Source organism: Ornithorhynchus anatinus, chromosome 1 (assembly GCF_004115215.2).
Source record: "Ornithorhynchus anatinus isolate Pmale09 chromosome 1, mOrnAna1.pri.v4, whole genome shotgun sequence".
NCBI lineage: Eukaryota > Metazoa > Chordata > Mammalia > Monotremata > Ornithorhynchidae > Ornithorhynchus > Ornithorhynchus anatinus.
The window spans coordinates 43,076,154-43,099,694 of NC_041728.1; the positions used below are offsets into that span (position 1 = coordinate 43,076,154).

The window sequence follows — 23,541 nt, forward strand, 5'->3', positions numbered from 1 at the left end:
TTGAAGGGTGTTTTGTACATACTGGGTATTTCTTATAGGAGGGTCATTAATCAATAGAGATTGGCCAAGCTTGCTGGCTCTCCCATGTCAGGGGTGTGACTTCCTCTCCCTGAAGTACCTCTGGGAAAGAAGACCAATGTCCCAGTAACAGTAGAGAGAAAAGGCAGCATGATCTAGCCAGTAGAGCATGGGCTTGGGAGTCAGAGGACCTGAATTCTAATCCCGGCTCTGCCACCTGTCTGCTGTGTGACCTTGGACAAGTCACTTAACTTCCCTGGGCCTGTTACCTCATCTGTAAAATGGCGATTAAGATTGTGAACCCAGTCTGGGGCAGGGACTGTGTCCAACCTGATTATTTTGTATCCACCCCAGCACTTAGAACAATTAGTACATATTAGTAAGTGCTAAACAAATACCATTGAAAAAAAAGATGAGAATCCTAGCCTATGAAGCTTGATCTCTCTGAACTGTCACCAAAATGTCTTCTTTACTTTTATCCTCCAGGAATGTTGTGCGCCTCAATAATACCCCAGAAAGCATTATCTTAAGTTTTCCTTTGCCTCAGGTTCTGGTATCTAGTGTTCATGCCCTGGACTGTTCATTAGATATATGATCTCATTTTTTAATGTCCAACAGCAATAAAGGCAACTTTGTTTCCTTTATTTTTGGCCTCAGAATAAAATGCAAAAAATACCTATGGCATTCATTTCAAACAAATGAATATTTTATTGCAGCATTTCTATTAGCGCAATTGTAGACATAAGAAAATACCAGATTGCATTAGTATTCTACCTGCAAAGAGAGTGTTTTCTTCCAAGCTGGCACAAATCGTCAGGACCTTTAAGCTCTTCTTCCTCATCTTAGCAACACTATGTCATCATTACCAGTGTCTGGACCAAGAAATAATATTTGCCAGTGACTAAATTGCTCTTCTCCATTCAGTGGTTTGAGAATGCAATCATCTTTGGAAACAGGCTTTGCAGAACACATTTTCAGCACCCTATCGGTCCAGATGGAGAGACCATCAAATCTGGACAGAGATAGAAATTTAGGGTACCTCCATCTCTATGGTCAAGGAACCAAGTGAGCCAAGAATATCTTGTGAAGATGATGGAGAGACAAACTCTTTACAGCCCTAAGAACCCTTCCAAACTTCTCTGTGGGATTATTCTTCCTGATGAGATTTTAGTTTCCCATTCATGTCTATGAGATGGATGTTTTCCTGGCTGGTTAGAAGAAAATATCCTCTATCCCATCATCATCACCACCATCATTGGTATTTATTGAGCCCTTACTGTGCAGAGCACTGTACTAAATACTTGGGAGAATACAATACAGTGGAGTTGGTAGACATGTTCCTTGCCCACAGTGGCCTTCTGGTGTAGAGGAGGGAGAGATCAGAGAGAATTCTTATTCAGGTGTACTTGTTTTTAATTCACTCTCTAAGACTTGGTTTGAATTCCTTCACCATGCCTTCCCAAGGGAGTTGTTAACATTATTATTATTATTATCATTATTATTATATTAATAACTTACTATGTGTTAAGCACTGTATTAAGCATTGGGTTAGATGTAACTCAATCAGGTTGGAAACAGTCCCTGTCCTACTTGGGGCTCACAGTCTAAGTAGGAAGGAGAACAGGTATGCAATCTGCATTTTTCAGTTGAGGAAACTGAGGCATAGAAAAGTGAAATGACTTGCCCAGAGGCACACAACAAGAAATTAGCAGAGTGAGGATTAGAACCCAGGTCTTCTGACTTCCGGGCCCATGCTTTTTCCACTAGGCCACACACTGCTTCTCAGGACAATCTGGTTAACCTAAGGCATCATGCTAAATGGAATGTAACATGGTCCTACAACCTCCTTCCCCAGTCCTCTCCAGTCATCCTCTCTTGTTTCCTCTTACCCACAGTTGAAGCTAACACTTTAAAATAGAAGTATCTTAGCTGGGAGGATAATGGGATTGTGTGTGAGGTAAATGTCCTGTCAGTGGTATCCTGATGTTCTCTCTTCTTTGAAATCAATCCCAAAATTCTTAATACTGCAATACAAAGGTACACATGATATGTCAGTCTCAATCCTTAAACCTGAAGTACAAGAGTGCGTGGTATATAAGTCTCCTGGAGCTGAGCTCACTGGGTAGCTGGCCCCAATTCTCCAAGAAACACAGATATGATCTATTCTTTATGTAAAATACCGTGAAAATAAGTGACCCCTCCCCCCCAAAAATCTTTTTTCTTAATTGGAGAGTTCTTTGATATTTAAAAAATCCATGTCTGGTTTTAGAACTCTTGGAAAGGTCACTGGGGATCATTTTGACTTTCCATGTCGGGTATCTATAATGTAGGCTTGTCTCCTTTTCAGTGATATGTTATTAATCATGATGTCATTTCCTGTGGAAAATAATGTCATTCTTAATTTAAACTGTCATGTTGATTTTTGTATTCATAGTGGATAACTTGATGTCATGAATTTAACAGGAATGTATATGTATTTGATAAGGTAGACTCAGTTTTGTTGTAAAGTATTCCATGCATAATGTATCTATATAAAGATATTTGCTCCTCAATCAGTCAAGCAAATGGAGCTCAGGGAAGATGAACTCATTCTCATGCACATGTTTTTAAAACAGTTCTTACTAATGTTTGAGATAAATTAAAAATAGAAACCAACAAGAACATGAAAAGATGCTAAGAGCGATGTTAATGTGGTAATTTAAACCTATTTGGATTTCCTAATGACCTTCCATTTCTCCTAGCTTTTAACACTATGAAAGATCATTTTTATTAATCTCATAGGATATCATTCTAGAAAAAAGACCTAAAACTTTTATCTAAAAGTCTTTAAAGCTGAGGTGGGGAAAAAGTTATTCTCTCACTGTCTTTTGGAAAGGAGGTTGCTTGTTACCCACAGCACACCTCTGATGCTTCCGTTGGCATTCTGGCCCAATTCCAGAGCACCGTGTGGCACAAAATGATTCTCTACCAGGCTTGGATGAATAGACAAATAAAAAACAACAATCAAATATGTTTAGAGGAGAAATGAACCCATGCAAATTCCTAGCTCATCCCTCTACCAAACTGGGTTGTCAGTTCGGAACTTTGGTTATCCCTGATTTCGTTAATAACATTTGTCCTGCAAAGGATTGGATTACTTAACTTTCCCTCTCAACTGACCTCAGTATTCCTCAGTGGAAAAAGGTTCTTGATAATCTGCATCCTGTTCATTTTTTATTTGGAGTGGATAAAAACTATCACTCCTTTCCTCCACAAAAGATCTAGGCAAGGTTGGCCTACCTCCAACCATCAGATCAAGCACTGATTTGACTTCTTGGGAGTGAGGCTTTCTGAGGGAGATGCTGTGAAGGCACCAAGGGTAAGGGGTCAGGAGGTACCCCATCCACCACCTTCCTATCTCCCAAGAAACACCTAAGGAAAAATATGGACCAACCAGTAGCCACTAGGGTCTTGCCTGCTTTAACTGCTAACCTACAGTGTTCCAGAGTAGATCCATTTTTTAAAGAACTGGATCACCAACATAGCCCAAATTCCACCAGGTTTACCTGCTCTCTCACACCAAAATTGCCAAGCAGTATGAAGTTCACAAAGCTTTCCGTTCCATAAGGTATGGGCAAAGCAATTTCAAGGACCAGTCTTATGGCCTAGGTGTTTTCTGGCCTTCTAAATTCATAAGCTGTATCATGATGACTTCCTGCTATCTGACAAACTTCCCCAGTCCAGGTTGGTGACTGCCCCATGGCCATTCCCAGGTTTACCATCAATAGACTGCTTGGGGAATCTTGCCTCTTTCATGTTGGGAGGAAAATCTGATGCCACAGAGTTTCCCAGTGGAGAAAACAATGGCAGAGGGTAGAAAAATGATCAGTGATGAGACATTTAGCTTCAGCAGGTTGCCTTGAGGTACAAGCCTCTGCAGGTGTTAGTGTAAAAAGACACCCCGGGATCCTGCCTCTTTCCAAAGTCAGACCTGGTGCAGTTTCTATTTTTAAAGCTGAATTGAATTCTGGATGGCAATTTTCAGGTTTTTAAAACCGCTGTGTCTTCGATGAGGGGAAATCTTTCTCCATGAGGAAGTGTGGGATGCAAAAAGTAATTGATTGACAGTATGCCTGGGTGTTATGTGATCGATATAAGGTTGGTTGATTATATGATACTTCCAAGAACGCTGCATCATTTTTATTGTGATTTGCAGCACAGTTGGTTTGGGTCTACCTTGAGAGATCTACATTGTCAGTCTATTTTAATTAAAGAAACCAACCAGGAGTGGCAGCAAAAGAGCCAGGAACATAGGAAACGATGCTACAAAGAGCATTAAATTTCAGCTTAATGCTTAATTAGATATTTCATGCTTGGAAGAAGTATTCCTAGCAGACTTGTGAAGGGATGCTTGCTCATGAAGGATTCTTGCAAGGTAGACAAAAAGTCTTAACCTTTCTAGCTCACCATCTCAATTCAGCACCTGTTAATGGTAAAAAGAATCAGCATGTCAATTGACTGGGCAGATCCTCTGAAATTATACTTGTTTACTTTTTACCCCAAATACTGCTTAAAATCCCCCATTCCCTTTTACATACCTAAAATATCGGGAGTCATATCAGTGCTGGCACTATGGTCTTTCCTATAATACTTACCCCAGAATATGATATTAAGGACCTTCTATCAGTTAATCAATATTTATTGAGTGCTGACTGTAATGCAGGGTACTGTACTAAGTGCTTGAGAAGGTATAATACAAGAGTCAGTAGATGTGATCCCTGCCCCCAAGGAGATTGCAGTCTATAGTCTTCTGTTTTAAATGTGCAGACTTTACTTCATGAGGTGAAGGGAAACCTCCATTTTTTTTTTGTTTTTGCATTTGTTAAACACTTACTATGTGCCAGACACTGTACTAAGCTCTGGGATAGATATAAAGTTGTCAGGTTGAATACAGACCCTGTCCCGTACAGGACTCATAGTTTTAATCCCCACTTTACAGACAAGGGAACTGAGGCTCAGAGAAGTTAAGTGACTTGCCTAAGGTCACCCAGCCGACAAGTGGCAGAGTGAAGATTAGAACCCATGTCCTTCAGTCTTCCAGGCCCATCCTCTATCCACTAAGCCATGCTGCTTCTCCATTAAGGTTTTGGGTTTCCACCTTGGTCCCCACCAACCAGATGGCAAATCAACTGCTAACATTTAAACATAGAAAAACAAAACACAAGTTTGAAAGTGTCTAAGGTGCTTTTCATATAATAAAGAGAATGATGATGATGGTATTCTTTAAGTGCTATTTGCCAAGCTCTGGGGCTGATACTAGATAATCAGATCAGATCTAGCACCTTTCCCACAGAGGGCTCATGGTCTGAGAGAGGAGAAGAATAGGTATTGTATTCGCATTTTACAGATGAGGAAACTGTGGAACACAGAAGTTAAGCAAGTTGTCCAAAGTCGCCCAGTTGGCAAATCAGGTAGTCAGAATTAGAACCTGGTTTTCCTGACTTCCAGGCCCATACTCTTTCTGCCAGGCCCTGCTGCCTTCTGTAGGCACTGGGGTAATCATGGAGCAATGAATGATGTGTGCGTCCTGTAGGTCTCTGCCACAGTTTGCATTGGGAATTCAGAGTTGGAGCGGTTCTTAGGCCTATTGTAAGACAGTTGGGCTCTCTTTAGAAGATGATTCAATATGCGGACTCGCTGAACTGAATGAGGGTGAGCATCACATGCCAAAAACCCACACTTCATCACATTTAAACCCTTGGGCCTTCCATTATATTGTACTTTCCCAAGCACTTAGTACAGTGGTCTGCACACAATAAGTGATCAATGAATAAAATGATTGATTGATTGTTTCCAGAATGCCAACCAATGACAGAGTAACTTGGACCCCACCTCTATTAAAGATGTAGTTCTCTATACCTATCTATTTTTTAAAAACCTCATAAAAACAACCAAAACACCTAGGATGTATTTGAATGATTGATTGACTTTTCAGATTGTTTTTTAAGCTGTTTTTTAAACTTTAAAGGCAACACTGATAATGAACGCTTCCAAATGGTAAAACAGAAAATCCCCTTCAAATATAACCGGCCCGTAGAGGAGTGGCTGCAGGAAAAAGGTAACCATCATTAAAACTTTCGTTTTAAAATCATTTGATTCTAAATCCTCATTTTTAAAGCCTGCAAATAAATGTTCCTTAAATGATAATCGCCTGCTGCATAAATGACTGTTTTAATTTTCATTATAATTTGTGTCAGCTTCCACCTGCCATATGTTGATAAATCATGCTATAATACATTGCCATTAAAATACAGTTAAAGGGACTAACTTCTAAGCTTTCTATCAGATTAACAACAGAAAGAAATTACAGGACCTCCCCCCCCAAAAAAAAGAACAAAAGAACAAATGTATTATGGCACTTTAACCACTGCATGACTATTTTTAATTTGCTGTAAACAATATATCCCCATTGCCACAGTTTTCTAAAAGTTTCCAAAACACTTGTTAAACTCAGTATCTTAGAAGGCTATTTTGGCTTTACTTTCTGTAATGTGTTTAGCCATTCATGCTTGAACATCTTCTAATCACCGTAACATAATTAAACTACTTAAAACAAATGTTAGAAGGGAAAATGTTTTCTTAACATTTGTTTTTAAACCAGAGCAGAAGGGAGAAATGGATTCTGTCTTTGGATTTAAAGATAGAGAGGCAAAGCACCGAGGAGGTCTTGTTTGAAGAATGCAATTTTAAAATTACTATTATTATTCTACTGATTGTGTAGAAGACCTGAGGCATTCATATTTCCACTCCATAACCAAAACAAGAGTTGAAAGGTCCAAAATGTATGAAAAGCCAAACAGAACTTTCTGGATTGGGGCCCAAACCAGTCTTCTGTTAGAGAAAAGAGGGTACCTGTTTGAACCCACTATATAAAAGCAAACTAACATAATGTGATTTCAACAAAGTTAAGTTTTGTGCTATCTTCAGGCTAGCACTTATTGTGTATTTTTCTGTAACTCCTCATTCAAATCTAAGTGAATTGGCCTGGTAGGATGTGGGGTGTTTATGAGGCAGTGCTCAATAATTAAAGATGTCCCTAAGTAACAAGCCTAAGGTCTGTAGTTGGGTGGATCTTAGACGATTCGAAGTCAACCAGGAGAGTAAAGGATAACCTCGCATGTTCACACGGAGTCTTCACCATTGATCTGATCATTTACTCTGTCTAATTAAAAAGAAATTAAGAAGAACTTTAAAGCAAAAAAATAACTGTTCAATAATCTCAAATTTAAAAAGTCCCTTTAACACTAAAAACAGTGACTGCCTCACTCTTTAAAAAAACAGATGCATGCCTGAGTCCGTGGTGCTGTTGCAGCTCATGTGCCTGAGAGAAATTTTGTTCCTTTTTTTCTTTTCTTTTCAATAATCTTTTCATTTTACTTCATTGCCTCTTGAAGTCTGATTTGAACAGCATGCCAGGCATTTTCATCTATAGAAATCATTCTGAAGTTGTGACTAGCTCTGCCATTCTGTTAATAATGACATTTTGCTCATCGACTACTGAGGGAGGTGCCAGATGAACGTAGGAGAATTCAAATATATAGACAAGAGTGTTGATAGACCTGTATGTATTCATATGTGCTCATGAAAGGGAAATTAATTACATGCAATCTGTACCTAAACTGTAATGACATGAGGCACTGTGCAGTAGAAGGCATCTGTGTCCCAACCTCATTGACACCAACATTACTTTCAAATGTTGGGTGAAGAACATCTAGTCAATCTTCCAACAATTTCTTCTTTCATCTAACTTTCTCCCAACAGTCACTGCAAAGACTTATGCCAAAGGCCTCACGTGGAAAATAAACACAAGGGACAATTGTAGGCAGGGAATTAAATATATGCACCAGGTGGCATTCTTCTTTCACCTAGCTCTCTCTCCCAGTAGTCATCGGAAAGACTTATGCCAAAAGCCTACCAAGGAAGATAAACATGAGGGACAATAGGTAGGCAGGGAGTTAAATATATGCACCAGAAGGTGTTCTCAGGACCTGGAGCAGGACCATTAGGGAAGGGAATTTGAAATCATGAGCTTCTGAGTTCATTTTCCAGCTCTTTTACTATTGACTGACTTTCTGACCTTAGGCAATCTCCTTCACCGACTCCTATCTCAGATTTCCCAGGGGCATTCTGCAGTGCAATTAATTAGCCCCCGCACAACACAGACTGCAGATGAGAAAGTCTTGCTATTTCTATAAGTACAAAGGGAACTTGATAGTCAAGTGAAGTAAGGACTAATAATTCCAATGTGAAGATGAGGGAAAAGAAAGCTGGGAAAGCCGATTATGAATACTAAATGTAGTTATAGGTCTTTGGGATGATGAAAATCCTAACTTTTATTGTGTTTCCAATTATGAGTCTTAGGAGAGCAACAGATGATTGAGAAAAGATGGAAAATAAGCCATGTGCATTTTTTTCAGTTTTATTAAGTTTCTAATGATTGAAAAGACCTCCCTGGCATTAGTAATAAAACTCAAGCTGATCGTTATGAATCAACATGAGTAGGGCTCACCGAAGTTCTTGAGAAGGTGGGATGGTGCCCTTTTCAGATTATTTCAAGGAAAGGATCAATTGTAACAACTGTCAGGAAGGTCCAGAAGCTGCTGGCAGTGAAGGAAGAGTCCACCCAAAAGGATGGGTAGCCCAAAATACAATCATTCCTTAGGCAGTCAGCTTGAACAGCACATGATGCCAGGTGTTGCTTTTAGATATTTGCCCAAAGCACAGTCATTCCTTAAGCAGAGTGAACCACACATGATGCCAATTTTTCTTTTAAGATATTTGCCCCATCTTAGCCCAAACTAACTCTTGCACTGAGGTTCACTTGCCCAGGGCCCTACTGGCTAGTGATGATGGATCATTTTATCCCTTTGATAAAATATAGGACAGAGATAAGGGCATTTCTATGCCTGCCCAAAGTGGTGTGATGAAGATTTCTATTTAGCATTCTAATATAACGATAATAACCATAATAATAACAACTGTGGTATTTAAGTGCTTGCTTTGTGCCAAGCACTGTACTAAGCACTGTGGTAGATATAAGATAATCAGGTCCCACAAGGCTCTCAAACCCTAAGAAGGAAGGAAGAGAGGGATTGGATCACCATTTTGCAGATGAGAGAACTAAGACAGAGAGAAATTAAATGACTTGCCCTAGGTTATACAACAGGCAAGTGGCCAAACTGAGACTTGAACGCTGGCCATTTGACTCCCAGACCCATGCTCTTTCCACTAGGCCAAGCTGCTTTGCCTATTATATCTGGAGAATTATCTCATCGAGAAAACAGATGCTTAATCTAACCTATATTTATGTCAGTACTGAGAGAATTTGCTAAGTGAAATGATTTTGCTTAGTATAAAAATTTAATTTACACACTTAATGTGTACCACATGATGTATAGAATAGAGAAATAGAATAGTCCATGTTCCTGAGCTTAGATAAATTGGAGGGGAAAGGATCTGCAGTGTTCTTCCAGACCCTGGTGTCTTTCATCTGCGCTCTTCCCCCTTCTCTGGTTAGAAGGTTCACAAAGTCAGCACATGTCTATAATCATGCCCCGTTCCACCCACTCCATCTCTTCCTTCACTCACGCCGACTGCAAAGTGATCATCCTTATACCATTGATCTATACATATCAGTGAGTGACAGGGCATCACTGCCCTAGCCGTATAGCCATAATCCCTGCTGAAATGTTGGTGGTCTTAGAACGGATGCAGCTGATGGAAACAGACACGTAGGAAGTCTAAGATGGGTTAGAAGTGGACCAACAAGAGTGCATAAAACCTAGCTGTACCTGAACACTCAAGTCACTGCAAGGAATTGAACACTGAAGCTGAGCTTTAGCCTCTTGACCCAGATTGATCTGTACCAAGCATTTCAGTGCCCCAGGGAGAAGATAGATAATGTGTGTGACCAGAGAGGAGAATAGACTGAGAAGTCAAATGAGGTGGATAACACAGCAGAGGAATGAAGGAATGTGAGGTGACTGGGGAGTAAAGAGACTTTCATTATCCTGGAAAAATACTGATTGGATTTGATCACCTTCCCTCCTGTCCTTCACAGTTCCCTGCCCTATCCCAGGCCCTGGCTCATCTGTTCTCCTACAAAGCCAGCAAACACCATTGCAGTGTATCAAAGTTTCATCCAGAGAGGGAGATGAGGCAATTTCCTTATCACAATAATGGAATGCTCCACCCTAGTCAAACCTACTGCAATGCTGAAATCACTAAAGAGATGGAATGTTAGACACCAACCCTGGCCAGCAGTGCTTTCATAGCATCCCAGGTGCAACTGTCTCTTGTATCCTCTGAATAGGCATGCTTTTCCCCTCTTCAAATGAATCAGCTCTCAGGCTCTTCCATTCTCCAGATTTACTGGAGTGATTCATTCTAACGTAACCCTAAGTGGGAAAGTGGGTCTGTGTGACCTTGAATATCTATATTCTAAGTGCCAGTAACCCATCCACCTCTTTTGTCAATAAGTCAATGATATGTATTCAGTGCTTACTATGTGCAGAACACTGTACTAAGCACCTGGGAGAGTACAATATAACATAATTAACAGATATATTCCCTGCTCATAACGAGCTTTTACAAAATACGAAGAGTGAGAAAAGTATCTCAACTGTTACAGCTGGTGGGTTGCAACATGAGTTAAGATGGAGAGTGCATTAGTGATTTGTCTTTGATCACAGAGTCAAGCCGGCAAACATTTAAGTTGAACTTCCTTTCCAGGTTTGACTCCATTAGTAAGTTTCCTTTCCTTCTGCTAGTGTATTTCCAACTCAGTATGAAAAAGCAGAAGTAAAATGATCTGGAGAAGTAATGACAGTAAGAGCCGTGGCTTCCTATCATCCTGGTAGATTTTGGTGGGCTTTGAAATCCTAACAGAGTCCTTATAATTTATTTGCAGAATGTCTTGACATATCACAGACAGCTAATTTTATCATGGAAATGGAGGGGAGACATGGATGAATTCTACTCTTATCCCCAAATGCCAAATAATCGAATGAGAAGGAAGGCTTATATCAAATAAGAAATAAAAAAGCACACTGCAAACCCACACAAACCACCCCTGCAGAAGTTTGGGTGCTGATACTCTCATCTATTGTTTTAGAGTACATCTTTGGGTTTATGAATCAGAGTTGGAATATTCAGTTGTCCCCTCATTTTCTCATGGACATCACCCATGACTTATCATCTGAACTTTGTAAGGGAAATTTAAAAAATATCCTAATCCCTTCTTGGGTCTAATATTTGATGCTGTCGGGTATCCTTGTTTATTTAGCACTGGGCCATGTCTGCAGTGTCATGAAGAGAATACACTGAAAGAAAGCAGACTTAGCCTTTTGAAGGCTTTAATTGAGATTTTTACATCTACTCCTGCCTCTGCTCCCTATTCAGATAGACTACAAGAAGAAAGCCACCCATGCCTGCAAAGATTCTTCCTTGCATAGGTCAAAGTCTGGGAAAGTTAATGAGCAGGGTAGAAGAGCGTTCTCACCTACACACTGGGGACATAGTCATAGTGAAACAGTACTTGTGAATGACCTCACCTCCTGATGTTAAATTCCTTAGGTTCCCATTTCCTCCTTATCAACTTGACTACTGACCCTGCTTTGCCCTCTGATTCAATCTTGCCCAGACCGAAGGTAAGGAACGGCGAAAAGGCATGTGTGGAAATAATGGTGTTTCCTTCACCCAACCCCATTAGGCCGACAGCTAACCATCTTCAACACCCAGGCGCAAATAGCCATTGGAGGAAAAGACAAGGGGCGTCTCTTCCAAGGCCAGCTCTCCGGTCTCTATTATGATGGCTTGAAAGTACTGAACATGGCGGCAGAGAACAACCCCAACATTAAAATCAATGGAAGTGTCCGGCTGGTGGGCGAAGTTCCATCCATCTTGGGAACGACACCGACGACTTCCATGCCACCCGAAATGTCGACAACGGTCATGGAGACCACCACCACTATGGCAACCACCACCACCCGGAAGAATCGTTCCACAGCCAGCATTCAGGTGAGCCCTTTGTCCTCTTTGCATGCCATTCACTGCCGTTCATTTGTGCTATGGTTGCATTGCTCTTCCAGTCAAGGGGGCTACTGAGGCAAAGAGAGTGAATGATAATTTGCCTGTGGGATGTCCGTATTAATCCCCAACAGCAAGGAAAGTCAAAGCCTTTGCTAAAGAAGTTATAAAAGGCTTATGGTACACCTGGGTTATTGTTACGCTCATATTTATCAGTGGAATGGTAGGGCTCTTTCTCAGAATGAGATATGGTCAATGCTTTCAGCATGAAATATTCTCTGCTCAAACTTTATTGCCTTTACTTTGCAAATAGTAAAAAAAAAAAAAAAGGCTGGGGGGAGGGAAAAAGACTTGTTATCGTTGGAGAGATAATATCCGGCCACCTCCTTGAGATGACTTTTCTGGAAAATAAATTGCCTATCATAGGTGCCATTAAATCAGAGATGTTGAAACCAGAGGTGTAACTAACTCCTGTGGAATGGCCCTTGCCATTTAGACAGAATTAATCAGTAGTCTCTCACTTGCCCATTTTGCTGCCTTGATTTTGACTCTAATCCCGGTCATGTACTATCGGGAGATGGGAAAGTCTTGTATTTAGCTATGCGGGAAATGTTCAGCATTGTAGTTGAATTTTCCTTTATTCACAGGAAAGTAATTACCCCCAAGCTAAGGCTTATCACTGTGTTCCCCCCTTCTCCCCCGGCCTTCAATAAATCCAGTCCGTTGGGGGTAGGAGGTTAATAGGGTTATTAGCCTCAAATACTAGTGCGTAAAATAAAAATCTCAACTGCATGTGGAGAAATTACCCCCAGTCTAGTTAGTGTTTGTTGAAAATTCAATAGAGCAGTGCTCACTCTCTCCAGCTCTTAGTTTAAAGAAGTTCTCCGGGGGCCCAATTCAGCCTGGTCTTTCACTTCAAATTTCCATTCACTTCAGTGGAAATTTTGAACCTAAAGCGAATGGCCAATTAAACCCCCTGTGATTTCATGTACTGCAGAATCAAGTCTATGTGAGTTAGCTAGACAAGGAACTTTTCTTCCTCCACCTTGCGCTTTGCAGGGAAAAAAAATTTAGAGAGCTCCTTGTTTTACCTCAAAACCATGTGAAAAACCCTAGTTCTTTGTGACTGTAGGGGGACTTGAACATTCAGTACATTTTTGGAAATCTCTGAGAACGTAGTTGATGCAGTAATTTCAGAGACCCCTGCGTACTAACTCTTGCTCATGCACACACACATGCACGCACATGCACATAGACACTCACACCTACCACATATGCACCCTCACACATATGCACAGGCATATGCATGCACACCCGTACACTTGCCCTTGCTCATACATGCACTCACTTGTCAGCTGTGTGACTGTGGGCAAGTCACTTAACTTCTCTGTGCCTCTGTTACCTCATCTGTAAAATCGGCATTAAGATTGTGAGCCTCACATGGGACAACCTGATGACCCTGTATCTACCCCAGCACTTAGAACAGTGCTCTTGACATAGTAAGTGCTTAACAAATACCAACATTATTGTAAGCACTCATGTGTGCACACACATGCCCACGCACACAGAAGCACGTTCCTGTTCATTCACTCACGTGCTCTAGCAAATTTCCCCATTTCTTCTGATATTAAAGCAATAACTCCTGACACTTCTCCCTGCCCACTGGAATGAAGATAAAAGGCAATATATATTTCTATGGCAACATCCAAAGCTCAAGAGCAGTGGATTGTGGCTCCAAGAACTGCTCTGCCCCTCCAGTCATGGTAGAATTGTTGTTTCTTCTGACACAATGTGTTGTCTTTACTCGGCCAGAAATATGGGGGTAAATGTTCGTTTTTTCTTCTAAGGGAGAATGCCTTTTGCCCTTTCAAAGACTAAAGGCCTGCTGACTTCAGGAGGGTTTAATCATAGACAAAGATTCTGAGATTGCACATTTAATAAGTGGTGTCTTTAGCCAGGTTCTTCAGCTTGCAACTGTCATTTTGAAATTTGGGTGGTCTGCCAAGCAGATGCAAGGAAGACGTGAGAAATCAAGAGTAACTAGGGAAGGCAGAAGTAGGACAGGAAGCATTACACAAGTCTATACCAAAATACCGTTGCCCACAGAGGAGGTAGCAGTTGTAGCTGAAATAACCCTATAGCCATTTCTATTTTGAGGATGATGGTAAGCTGGGAGACTTCCTGGGCAGAAGCCTTTCTTTCTCTTAGAGTCCTAAATGCTTTTTCCTCACCATCTTCCGGTGAACGGTGAACATGTGAAGAAATGCCTCTGAGACGTTCAGTCCTGAGGGCATGTAAATCTAGGACAAGGTGGAACCATAGGTGCAGAAAACATGGGATTGTTGGAGCAAATAAGAGAGCCAAGAGTCTCCCGAGACTGCCTTCCAGAATAGAGGCTCCTGAATCTCACGCATCTAGAGCCCCGGATTTCGAGAGGGATCTCTTCAAGGCAGGGTAGCACTCAACAAATTAATACACATGTACATGCACACATACCTGCACACTTGTCCCCTCACACACATTTGTGTGCACATATACACCATACCCACTCATTCACTCATTTGCTCCAGCAAATCTCCCCTCTTCTTCTGATATTAAAGCAGTAACTCCTGACATTTCATTCTGCCCACTTGAAGGAAAATAAAAGGTAATATATATTTCTATTACAACAGCTGGTGGTAGTTCTTGGTTCGACCTCCGAGTGGCAGTGAAACAGAGGTGACACAACCTGAAAGGGATTCTTCGTTTTTGGTTTGGGTATTCACACAATCCCACCCACTTTTAGTCTGTGTGTGCTGGCAGTTTTTGATTGTAAAATGCTGAGTTTTGCTGAAGTTTGCTCTTTGGACATTGTCAGAATGGGGTCCCGTTGTATTTAGCCTACAGATGAGGCTATTGCGGGAAGCAAAAATTTAAGCAAACATATTTGCATCCTTGTGCTGCCACTCAAAGAAAGTAGTAATTTAAGCAAATATATTTGCATACCCAAGCTGCCACTCAAAAACCTAGTGGATTTAATCATGTTGATAGAAAGAAGGTTGATAATATGCAGCACTCTTCCAGTGAGGCCCTGGTTGGTTTTTGTTCAGGAACTAAAGATGTCAAAAGAGGAGATGGGGTTGTCTTCGCTGCTGTGATTTCTGATCAAGTATCTTTGGATCTGAGGGGAGCACACAGTGTTCCAGGATCCCCAAAGGTGCTCTTGCTTTGACCTTACAGTGTTGTGATTAGACCTGGATTGAAGTTCAGAGTGGCTCAAAAGCAGCCAGAGTTGTATTTAATTAGTGGATCCTACCATCTGTGGCATTAGACCTGTTGGTGCTAATACATGCAAGTTGCATTCTGTAGAGATTGCTCTCTTGCACAACCCCACGTGGAGTAATATTTGTATTATTCTTCTCAGCCCATTGTCCGAGGCCACTTGCAAGTGTAGACCGGATTCTTCTTGTATTAACACACTGTATCAAAAGACAACATTGTTGGACAAATGTTTCCCAGTTTTGCCATCACATTCTGTTCATTCAACATGGAGTGGGAATGCACTTTGTCTCTAGAGTGAGTTTGCCATTCTTCTCTGGGAGCATCCCTTGGCCAGAATGTCAGATGAAAGTCATGAAAGCAAATTTAAAAAAAATTTCATTCCTAAAAGTTGGATGATGCAGAATACAGTACAAGCACGATTAGCTCATTTAAACAGGCACACTAATGCCTTCATTTTGCTGCTGCTTAGACTGCAGGAGCACTCCTGGAACTCTCTTCCCTTTAGACCATGATCCATTGGTAATGAGGTTAGAGTTCTTGGTAGCAGAAACCTCCTTGCTTGCTTTCACCACTCAGTTTCTGAAATCAGAAAATGGTCTGACCTCCTGCTCCACCCCACCGCACCCACTCACGAACCTGGACACGTACTCAATCTCATCATTTTTTGTCACTGTACAATCTCTATCCTCACCAACTCTGAAATCCTTCTATCCAACCACATCCTTGTCACCTGCCCTGCCCAGAAACATTATTTCTCCACCCTTATTGACTCTCATTGCTCTCACCAGATGTGTAATTCCCTCCTCAAACCCCTTGTCCTCCCACCTCCCCCATTTCATGCCCCTAATGTCCTGGCCGTTAATTTTATTGAGAATTTTATTGGGGCTTACAGTCTAAGTAGGAGGGAGAACAGGTATTGCATCCCCATTTTATAGATGAGGAACCTGAGGCACAGCAGAGTTAAGTGACTTGTCCAAAGTCACAAAACAGGCAAGTGGCAGAGCCAGGATTAGAACCAGGGCCTTTGACGTTGAGGTCCTTGCTTTTTCCACTAGACCATAGTATCAGTCAGTGAAGTCCACTATCAGAAAATGATGCTAAAAAGTAAGACACAATGATTTAGTTCTATCTCGATTCAGGTCCCCTATTTCTTCACAAAAAGGTCTCCTCTTCATAATTCCTTCTCCTCCCCTGGATTTTTTCAGAAGAAATAAAGGATAATTTTTATAAGCAGTGATAGTCCAGTATTGTGCTGGGAGGGAGTTTTATCACTGAGTCTTGTAAACTGTAGGGCAAGAAGAAGAGAAGCCATGTGGGAGTTAATTCATGTTGCGCCTCTTGTATGCAACCCTTGGTAAAGTGAAATAGAAGTAAAAGGTACAACTTCAAGTGTCCTCTTTCCATTCTCTTCCTTCTCCCCTGCTTTGTTCAATTCTCCTCATTTTCTCCAGTGCTCCTCATTGCTAGCCTTAATTATTTTATCACCTTACCAGATTGCCTCTTCCCTGATTTGGGGTGGCAAAGGATAAGCTCCAAAGTGGGGCAATCATATGAGAAAATCCCTGATCTTAATAGTTTTTTTGATAGGAAAGGTAGAGGAGATTTTTAAGATGTAATCCTGAGATTGGACTTGTTGAAATTTGTTATTGAAAGTTCCAGGGCAAATGATTTTTCCTGCTGGTGGGCAAATCAGGCTTGTGTGCTGCTTCTAAAGGGAAAAAATGCATAGTAAGTGTAACAGCCTCAGAAGTGTGGAGTGAAAGCTACCATGAAGGTGACCATTTGACCAGTCGGATGTATATCCATTAGTTTTTTGCAAACATCAAACCATTTTCCTTTGACACTTCTGGACCCATGAGAGGGAAAAACATTTTTCTCCCTTGTTAAAAGAACACTGTGAGAAATGCATAGTTAAACATAGAGCTTCCAAAGCCACTCAGATGATTTAATCATTCTTCCCGGAGTTGAAGTTTTTGAGTTCTTCCAGCTATTGCTATTGTCATTTTTTGCAAACCTATCATTTATCTAGAGTGTGTTGTTTTGAAAAAAGTGGGGCAGTAGAAGGTTGATGCATATTTCTTTTGAGGATTTTCCAAGGTGGTTTCTTAAATGTCTTCATTCAGACCAACATGAGATCAGAATAAGTATGGAGAGCTGGATATAGTAAATAAATTAGAGCAGTGAGTTAAAAAGGGATGAAAAGACCAAAATGCTGGTGAAATGGAGAATGGCTGGGGCTAATCAGGGTGAGCTACCTTACGGAGGTGGGTCCTGATGATCTAGAGAAGCAGCGTGTCCTAGTGGAAAGACCATAGCACTGAAAGGTAGAGGATCTGGGTTCTAATTTGAGCTCTGCCATTTGTCTGCTCTGTGACCTTAGATAAGTCATATAATTTCTCTGTGCCTCAGCTTCCTCAACTGTAAAATGGGGATGCAATACCTGTTCTCCCTCCTACTTAAACTGTGAGCCTCCTGTGGGATAAGGATTGTGTCCAACCTGATTAACCTCTAACTACCCCAGAGCTTGGAGCAGTACTTGACATTTAGTAAGCGCTTAACAAATATCATATAGCATAACAATAGCATTAATGTCCTACCCTTGCACAACCATACTGACTGCTAGTCCCCCTCCTCATCACAAAGAAGGGCATAGGAAAATCACTGAGCAAGTACCATTGATCTGGAGCCAGACAGGTGGACCAAGTGAATGGGAAGAAAGGAAGGGAGTGCAAAGGAGGAGAAAAAGAGGGGCTGTCAATATACGCTTCTACTCCCGTCCCAGAAATGTCTTGAGTCATTGAGAAAATGCAGCATTTTTCACTTTTATCTAGAATTAACGAGAGGGTTGCTACCATATGATGTGAATCTTCATCTTGGTGGTGGTAAAATGTGGTTCTTAACTCTATAATTGGTAATCTTAACAAATGCTACAGCACATGAGGGAGGGGAGATGTCCATCTATCCTTAATCTGCATTTTTATGATTTAACTAGTAGAACATATACAAGCATATAGATCACTGGCATAATTTTGTTAAAATGGGCCTGAGAGTCTGAAGGATCTGGGTTCTAATCCCCAGTCTGCCACATGCTGTGTGACCTTGGGGAAGTCACTTCATTTCTCTGGGCCTCAGTTGCTTCATCTGTAAAATGGGGATTAAGATTGTGAGCCCTCTGTGGGACATGGACTGTAAAGCTCATTGTGGGCAGGGAATGTCACTGTTCATTGTTATATTGTAGGCACTTAGTACAGTGCTCTGCACATAGTAAGCGCTCAATAAATATGATTGAATGAATGAATAAAGCTGATTAGCTTGTATCTACCCCAAAGCTTAGAACCGTGGCTGTTATATACTAAGCTCTTAACAAATACCATAAAAAAAGGCCAAAGAAAGTGTTCGGGGTTTCAAAAATCAATTAGGCCCTAATGCATCCCTGCCTCAGTCCTGCCACTACCAAATTGATTGGCACTGGGGCAGATGTCTGTCATGTACCAGTTTTGACCACTAAACAACACAGCTTTCTGAGTGGGTTTATTTTTAAGATCAGGGCTCAAGGAATATTGATTAAAAGCCATACATAATGTGCAGCTTCAGGGTTGGTTTCCTTCCTGTCAAGCTTCACGATGGGGGAAGGCACCAAAGATTTGTCTAAGTAGACTTCAGCTGCCAGCCGAGATGTATCTTCCGTCTCCTCCCCACCCTCAGATGGGAACATTGTTTCCTCCTCTTAGGTAATAATTTTGGGGGTTTGGGAAATGGGACTCCGTTTACTCATTGCTCATTGTGATCTTCTAGTGAGATTTGCTTCCCGGCTTTAATATAACCAGCAATCATCTCCCCAGACCGATCGTTGTGGTTGTACAGACAATACAACCAAGAGCATCTGATGAGGTTTATTTTCTTTCCATTTTCTCAATTTTGTCATTACTGGAAGGGGCTGACTCTTCCCCAAAGCTCTGATTCCTCACTGGTAGGTTCCTTGGTTTAGTGCTTCTGGTTCTGTTCCAGGAGAGGAAAGCTTTCAGACTTGTTTTTTTGTTTTGTTTTGTTTTTTTAATCAAAGTCTTCACAGAGTGATCATTGGCCAGCACCTTGTGCCATTCAAACTATTATCAACTGCAACAGGGCCCCACGAGACCTGCCCCCACGTTCTCCTTTGTAGCGGCTCCTGCCTTGTCTTCCTCTCCACCAGGTCAAAAGTCAGGTTTACAGGAGTCTCAATTCCTCATCTGTGATCATAAGCAGGTGAGGTCTTTCATGATCCCTCTGACTCTAGCCTTGCCCATCTGTGGGTGGCTTGCTGCAGAATGCAGAATCCAGTAAGAATGAGAAACTGGAAAAGAAGATTGAGAGGGGAGAGAGTAGGAGGGAGACTGTCATGAAAGCTGAAGCAGGCTGGGTGAAATTTGTCTCTCTTTCCCAGGAAGAAAGTATGTGCTGGACATGTAGAATGGCCTTGAAAGGTTAGCAAGTCACTTTTGACTCTGGGTTGCTGCAAGTACCATTCAATTCAGGGTTGTCACTAAAGGAACAACCCTCATTTTCATGGGAAATTTTTCAGGGTAAACAATTCATTTTCTGCTGTGGAAATGGAAATCATGAATAGGAATAATGTGATGCCCAGGTTTAGTTCTTTGGTTGAAACTAACTAAATGAATATAACGTTTATTTCTAGTTATTGTAGCCAGACAATAACCAGAACCACACAAAAGATATAACATTATGCACCGCCCAGTAAATATAGAGTAGAAAGATGATAACAGTTCAAACTTTAGTCCGAGAATTGCCTCTCATTTTTCTTAAAATACATCTGTCTGGCTTGCTATTTATACACCGCAGGGAAATGACTTGGAGCGGGACTCATTTGCCAGAAGGCTTACAAGATGGATATTTCCATTTTGTCTCTTGACAAGGCTGTGTGAGGGGCGTGAGTTACTTTCTTACCTTTCTGACGCATGTTTGGATGACTATGTAAAAATTGGTAACACACCGAGGCTGTTGTGACAGTAACTCTTTTCAGAGATTTCTAATTAATGCCTTGGGTTTTCTTCAGAGAGAAGGTACTGTGAGTGAATGGGAAATGGATGTTCCCCCGGTTCTGTTATCATAATCTGACAGGAGACGGAGGCAAAATGTGAGCTACATCCACTGAGGCTGGCTGTCCATCTGTCCTCTAGAAAATTAGCTCCTTGTAGCCAGGGAACATGTTTACCAACTCTATTGCACTGCACTCTCCCAAGTGCTTAGTATAGTGCTCTAATAATAATAATGTTGGTATTTGTTAAGCGCTTTCTATGTGCAGAGCACTGTTCTAAGTGCTGGGGTAGATACAGGGTAATCAGGTCATCCCACGTGAGGCTCACAGTTAATCCCCATTTTACAGATGAGGTAACTGAGGCACAGAGAAGTGAAGTGACTTGCCCACAGTCACACAGCAGACAAGTGGCAGAGCCGGGAGTCGAATCCATGACCTCTGACTCCGAAGTCCGGGCTCTTTCCACTGAGCCATGCTGCTTCCCTCTGCACACAGTATGAGCTCAATAAATATCAGTAATTAATGATTAAAGAAACAGAGTCTAGATTATAAATTCCCTCTAGACTATAAGCTTGTTGTGAGCAGGGAAAAGTGATAGACACTTTCACTTCTGTCTATCACTTCTGTTATATTCTCCCAAGTGCTTAGTACAGTGCAGTGCACACAATAAGCACTCAATAAATATGATTGATTGAATCGATAAGCACTTGATTTGTCTCTCACGGTACGGTAATTTGGGTTTTTTAAATGGTATTTGTTAAGTGCTTACTATGTGCCTGATGGTGCAGATACAAGATAATCAAATAGGAGGTGGTCGATGTCTCACATAGGACTCACGGTCTTTACCCCCATTTTACAGATGAGGTAACTGAGGCACAGAGAAGTTGTGGCTTAAATCGTGCCTATCTTTTTGTCCCTCCCATGTGTTCTAGAAAGACATGGATTGCTAGGGACTTTAATTCTCTCAGCTTCTCTCTTTTTCTCTCAACTCCTGTAAAATAACCTCCAAGTAGAGTTTTAGCTTGTAGGTTGTGTCCAGTTTTCTTGGAAGGAACTATTGCATTTTAGTGTGTGCTAAGCGCTGCACTAAATGTGATAGATGTTAAAGGCACTCTTTCTGCCTTGGAGAAGTGTGTGTTCTAAAGGGAGAACAGGTATACATAAAGTGTATTTATACAGTTGGGATAGGAGGAAAAACATAGATACAATTGGACCGAAAAAATAATAATAATAATGTTGGTATTTGTTAAGCGCTTACTATGTGCCGAGCACTGTTCTAAGCGCTGGGGTAGACATAGGGGAATCAGGTTGTCCCACGTGGGGCTCACAGTCTTAATCCCCATTTTACAGATGAGGGAACTGAGGCACAGAGAAATTAAGTGACTTGCCCACAGTCACACAGCCAACAAGTGGCAGATCTGGGATTCGAACTCATGAGCCCTGACTCCAAAGCCCATGCTCTTTCCACTGAGCCACGCTAAGCTTTACAATTTACAGTACTGGCACTAAGCTTATCCTTGTGGAATTTTTGTTAAATACACTTTCCTGAATTCCTCTTACTGAAGCATTTTTTCTAAACCGTTTCACTCAGGATCCTTATATTTATACCGTCTGTTCTTTTCCGAAGGGCAGACTGTATTTTTATATATACTTTCTACTCATTCCGATTTGTTTGGGGACTAGTACGGAGGGTAAAGCCTGGGGACAATCTCTGGTCAGGTGTACAAGTTCTGTGACACAGGCATATACTTCATCTCCATTTTCTTTAGATCTGCCTTCAGACTGTCACACATGGTCATTTTGGTAAAACAGTTTCTAATCATTTGTGTCCCTCATTTGATGACACAGTCCTGTGCGTACAGTAATTGATAATAATAATAATGATGATAGCTATACTAATGATAATGGTATTTGTTAAGCACTTGCTGTGTGCCAGGCACACAGCAGGCAGTTGGCAGAGACAGAATTAGAACCCAGATCTCTGACTCCCAGACCCATGCTCTTTCCACTTGGCCATACTGCTTGTTGAAGCGGACTATCCCAAACTTAACCCAAGAAGGAAAAATCAGTCCATCATTTTTATTTATTGAGTGCTTACTCTGTGCAGAGTGCTTGGGAGAGCACCATACAGTAGAGTTGGTAGACACGAAAGAGCAGCCTTTTGGCCTGCCATCCCAACAGCTTAACTAAAGCTAGAAAAGGCATCCCTGCTAGGAAACGAAAGAAGACAAAATGATCACAGTGGGCATCCCCCTCCTCTCTGCTTGGCTCCTCTGCTCCTCCCTCCCCTTACTTTGCTGCAAGCCCTCAAGGCAGATTTAAAAAAATAGGTAGAGTTTAACCTGTCATAATATTTATCCCCTGTTCTGAAAGGTGACCTCCAACCAAAGCAGAAGGACATGAATGATTTTAATCTGCAGTAACAATGGGGAACCGGTTTTGACCGATTCCAGCAATATAAACATAGATGACAGATTTTTCGGCTGCCTCCCTCTGTCCTTTCCCCCCCAGACACATGCACCCCACACACAGCCAGGCACACAAACTCCTGAGCACAGACCACTCACACCATAATGCACAGTGAAATTCCATTTGGCCTTTATCTTGAGCTGCTGCTCGGATGATTAATGCCATACTGGCTGGGAAGCTGTTCGAATGAGGGAAGACAAGGCAAAGGGAAAGAGCATGAAATATATTTCTCTGCCTGTTTTTCATTATCGTTATTATTACTATTAGTTCTCCACTATGTTTTCTATTCTGTTAGGAGACACTTAATCTATTGGGGTGGATGTTAAGATGGATTTGATGGGGGAGAAATAGACAAGGGCAAAGATGGAAAGGGGAATTTTTAGAGCAAGAACTGGGTAGGCAACTGAAACATTCTCCTCCTCCTTTTTCTATTCTCAAATGAAAGTTCCAAAACTTTCATCTTTGATACTGGCCACTTATCTAAAGGAAGGAATGATCCTCTTTCAATCTTGGACTCACAAAACTCCAAATTCCTGGTTGAATTCAGATTTTTAAGCAGCTCCATCTTCTGGAAGATTTGCTGTGAGTACTATAAGATGCAAAGTCACCATCTCAGTAACCTGTCCAAAAGGTTCCAATGGCTGCCAAAAAGATTCCCTTGTAACCTCCAAGGGCAATGCATTTCAGAAGTC

At 41.4% G+C, this 23,541-nt stretch overlaps 1 protein-coding gene across 1 annotated transcript in view; it reads left to right on the forward strand.

The window, feature by feature from the left end:
• The window catches only part of NRXN3 (neurexin 3), a 1,784,727-nt gene that overhangs the window by 1,636,497 nt on the left and 124,689 nt on the right, over positions 1–23,541 (forward strand). Inside the window, 2 exon segments of the mRNA XM_029059196.2 lie at positions 6,026–6,115; positions 11,768–12,075. Coding sequence (XP_028915029.1) covers positions 6,026–6,115; positions 11,768–12,075 — 398 coding nt within the window.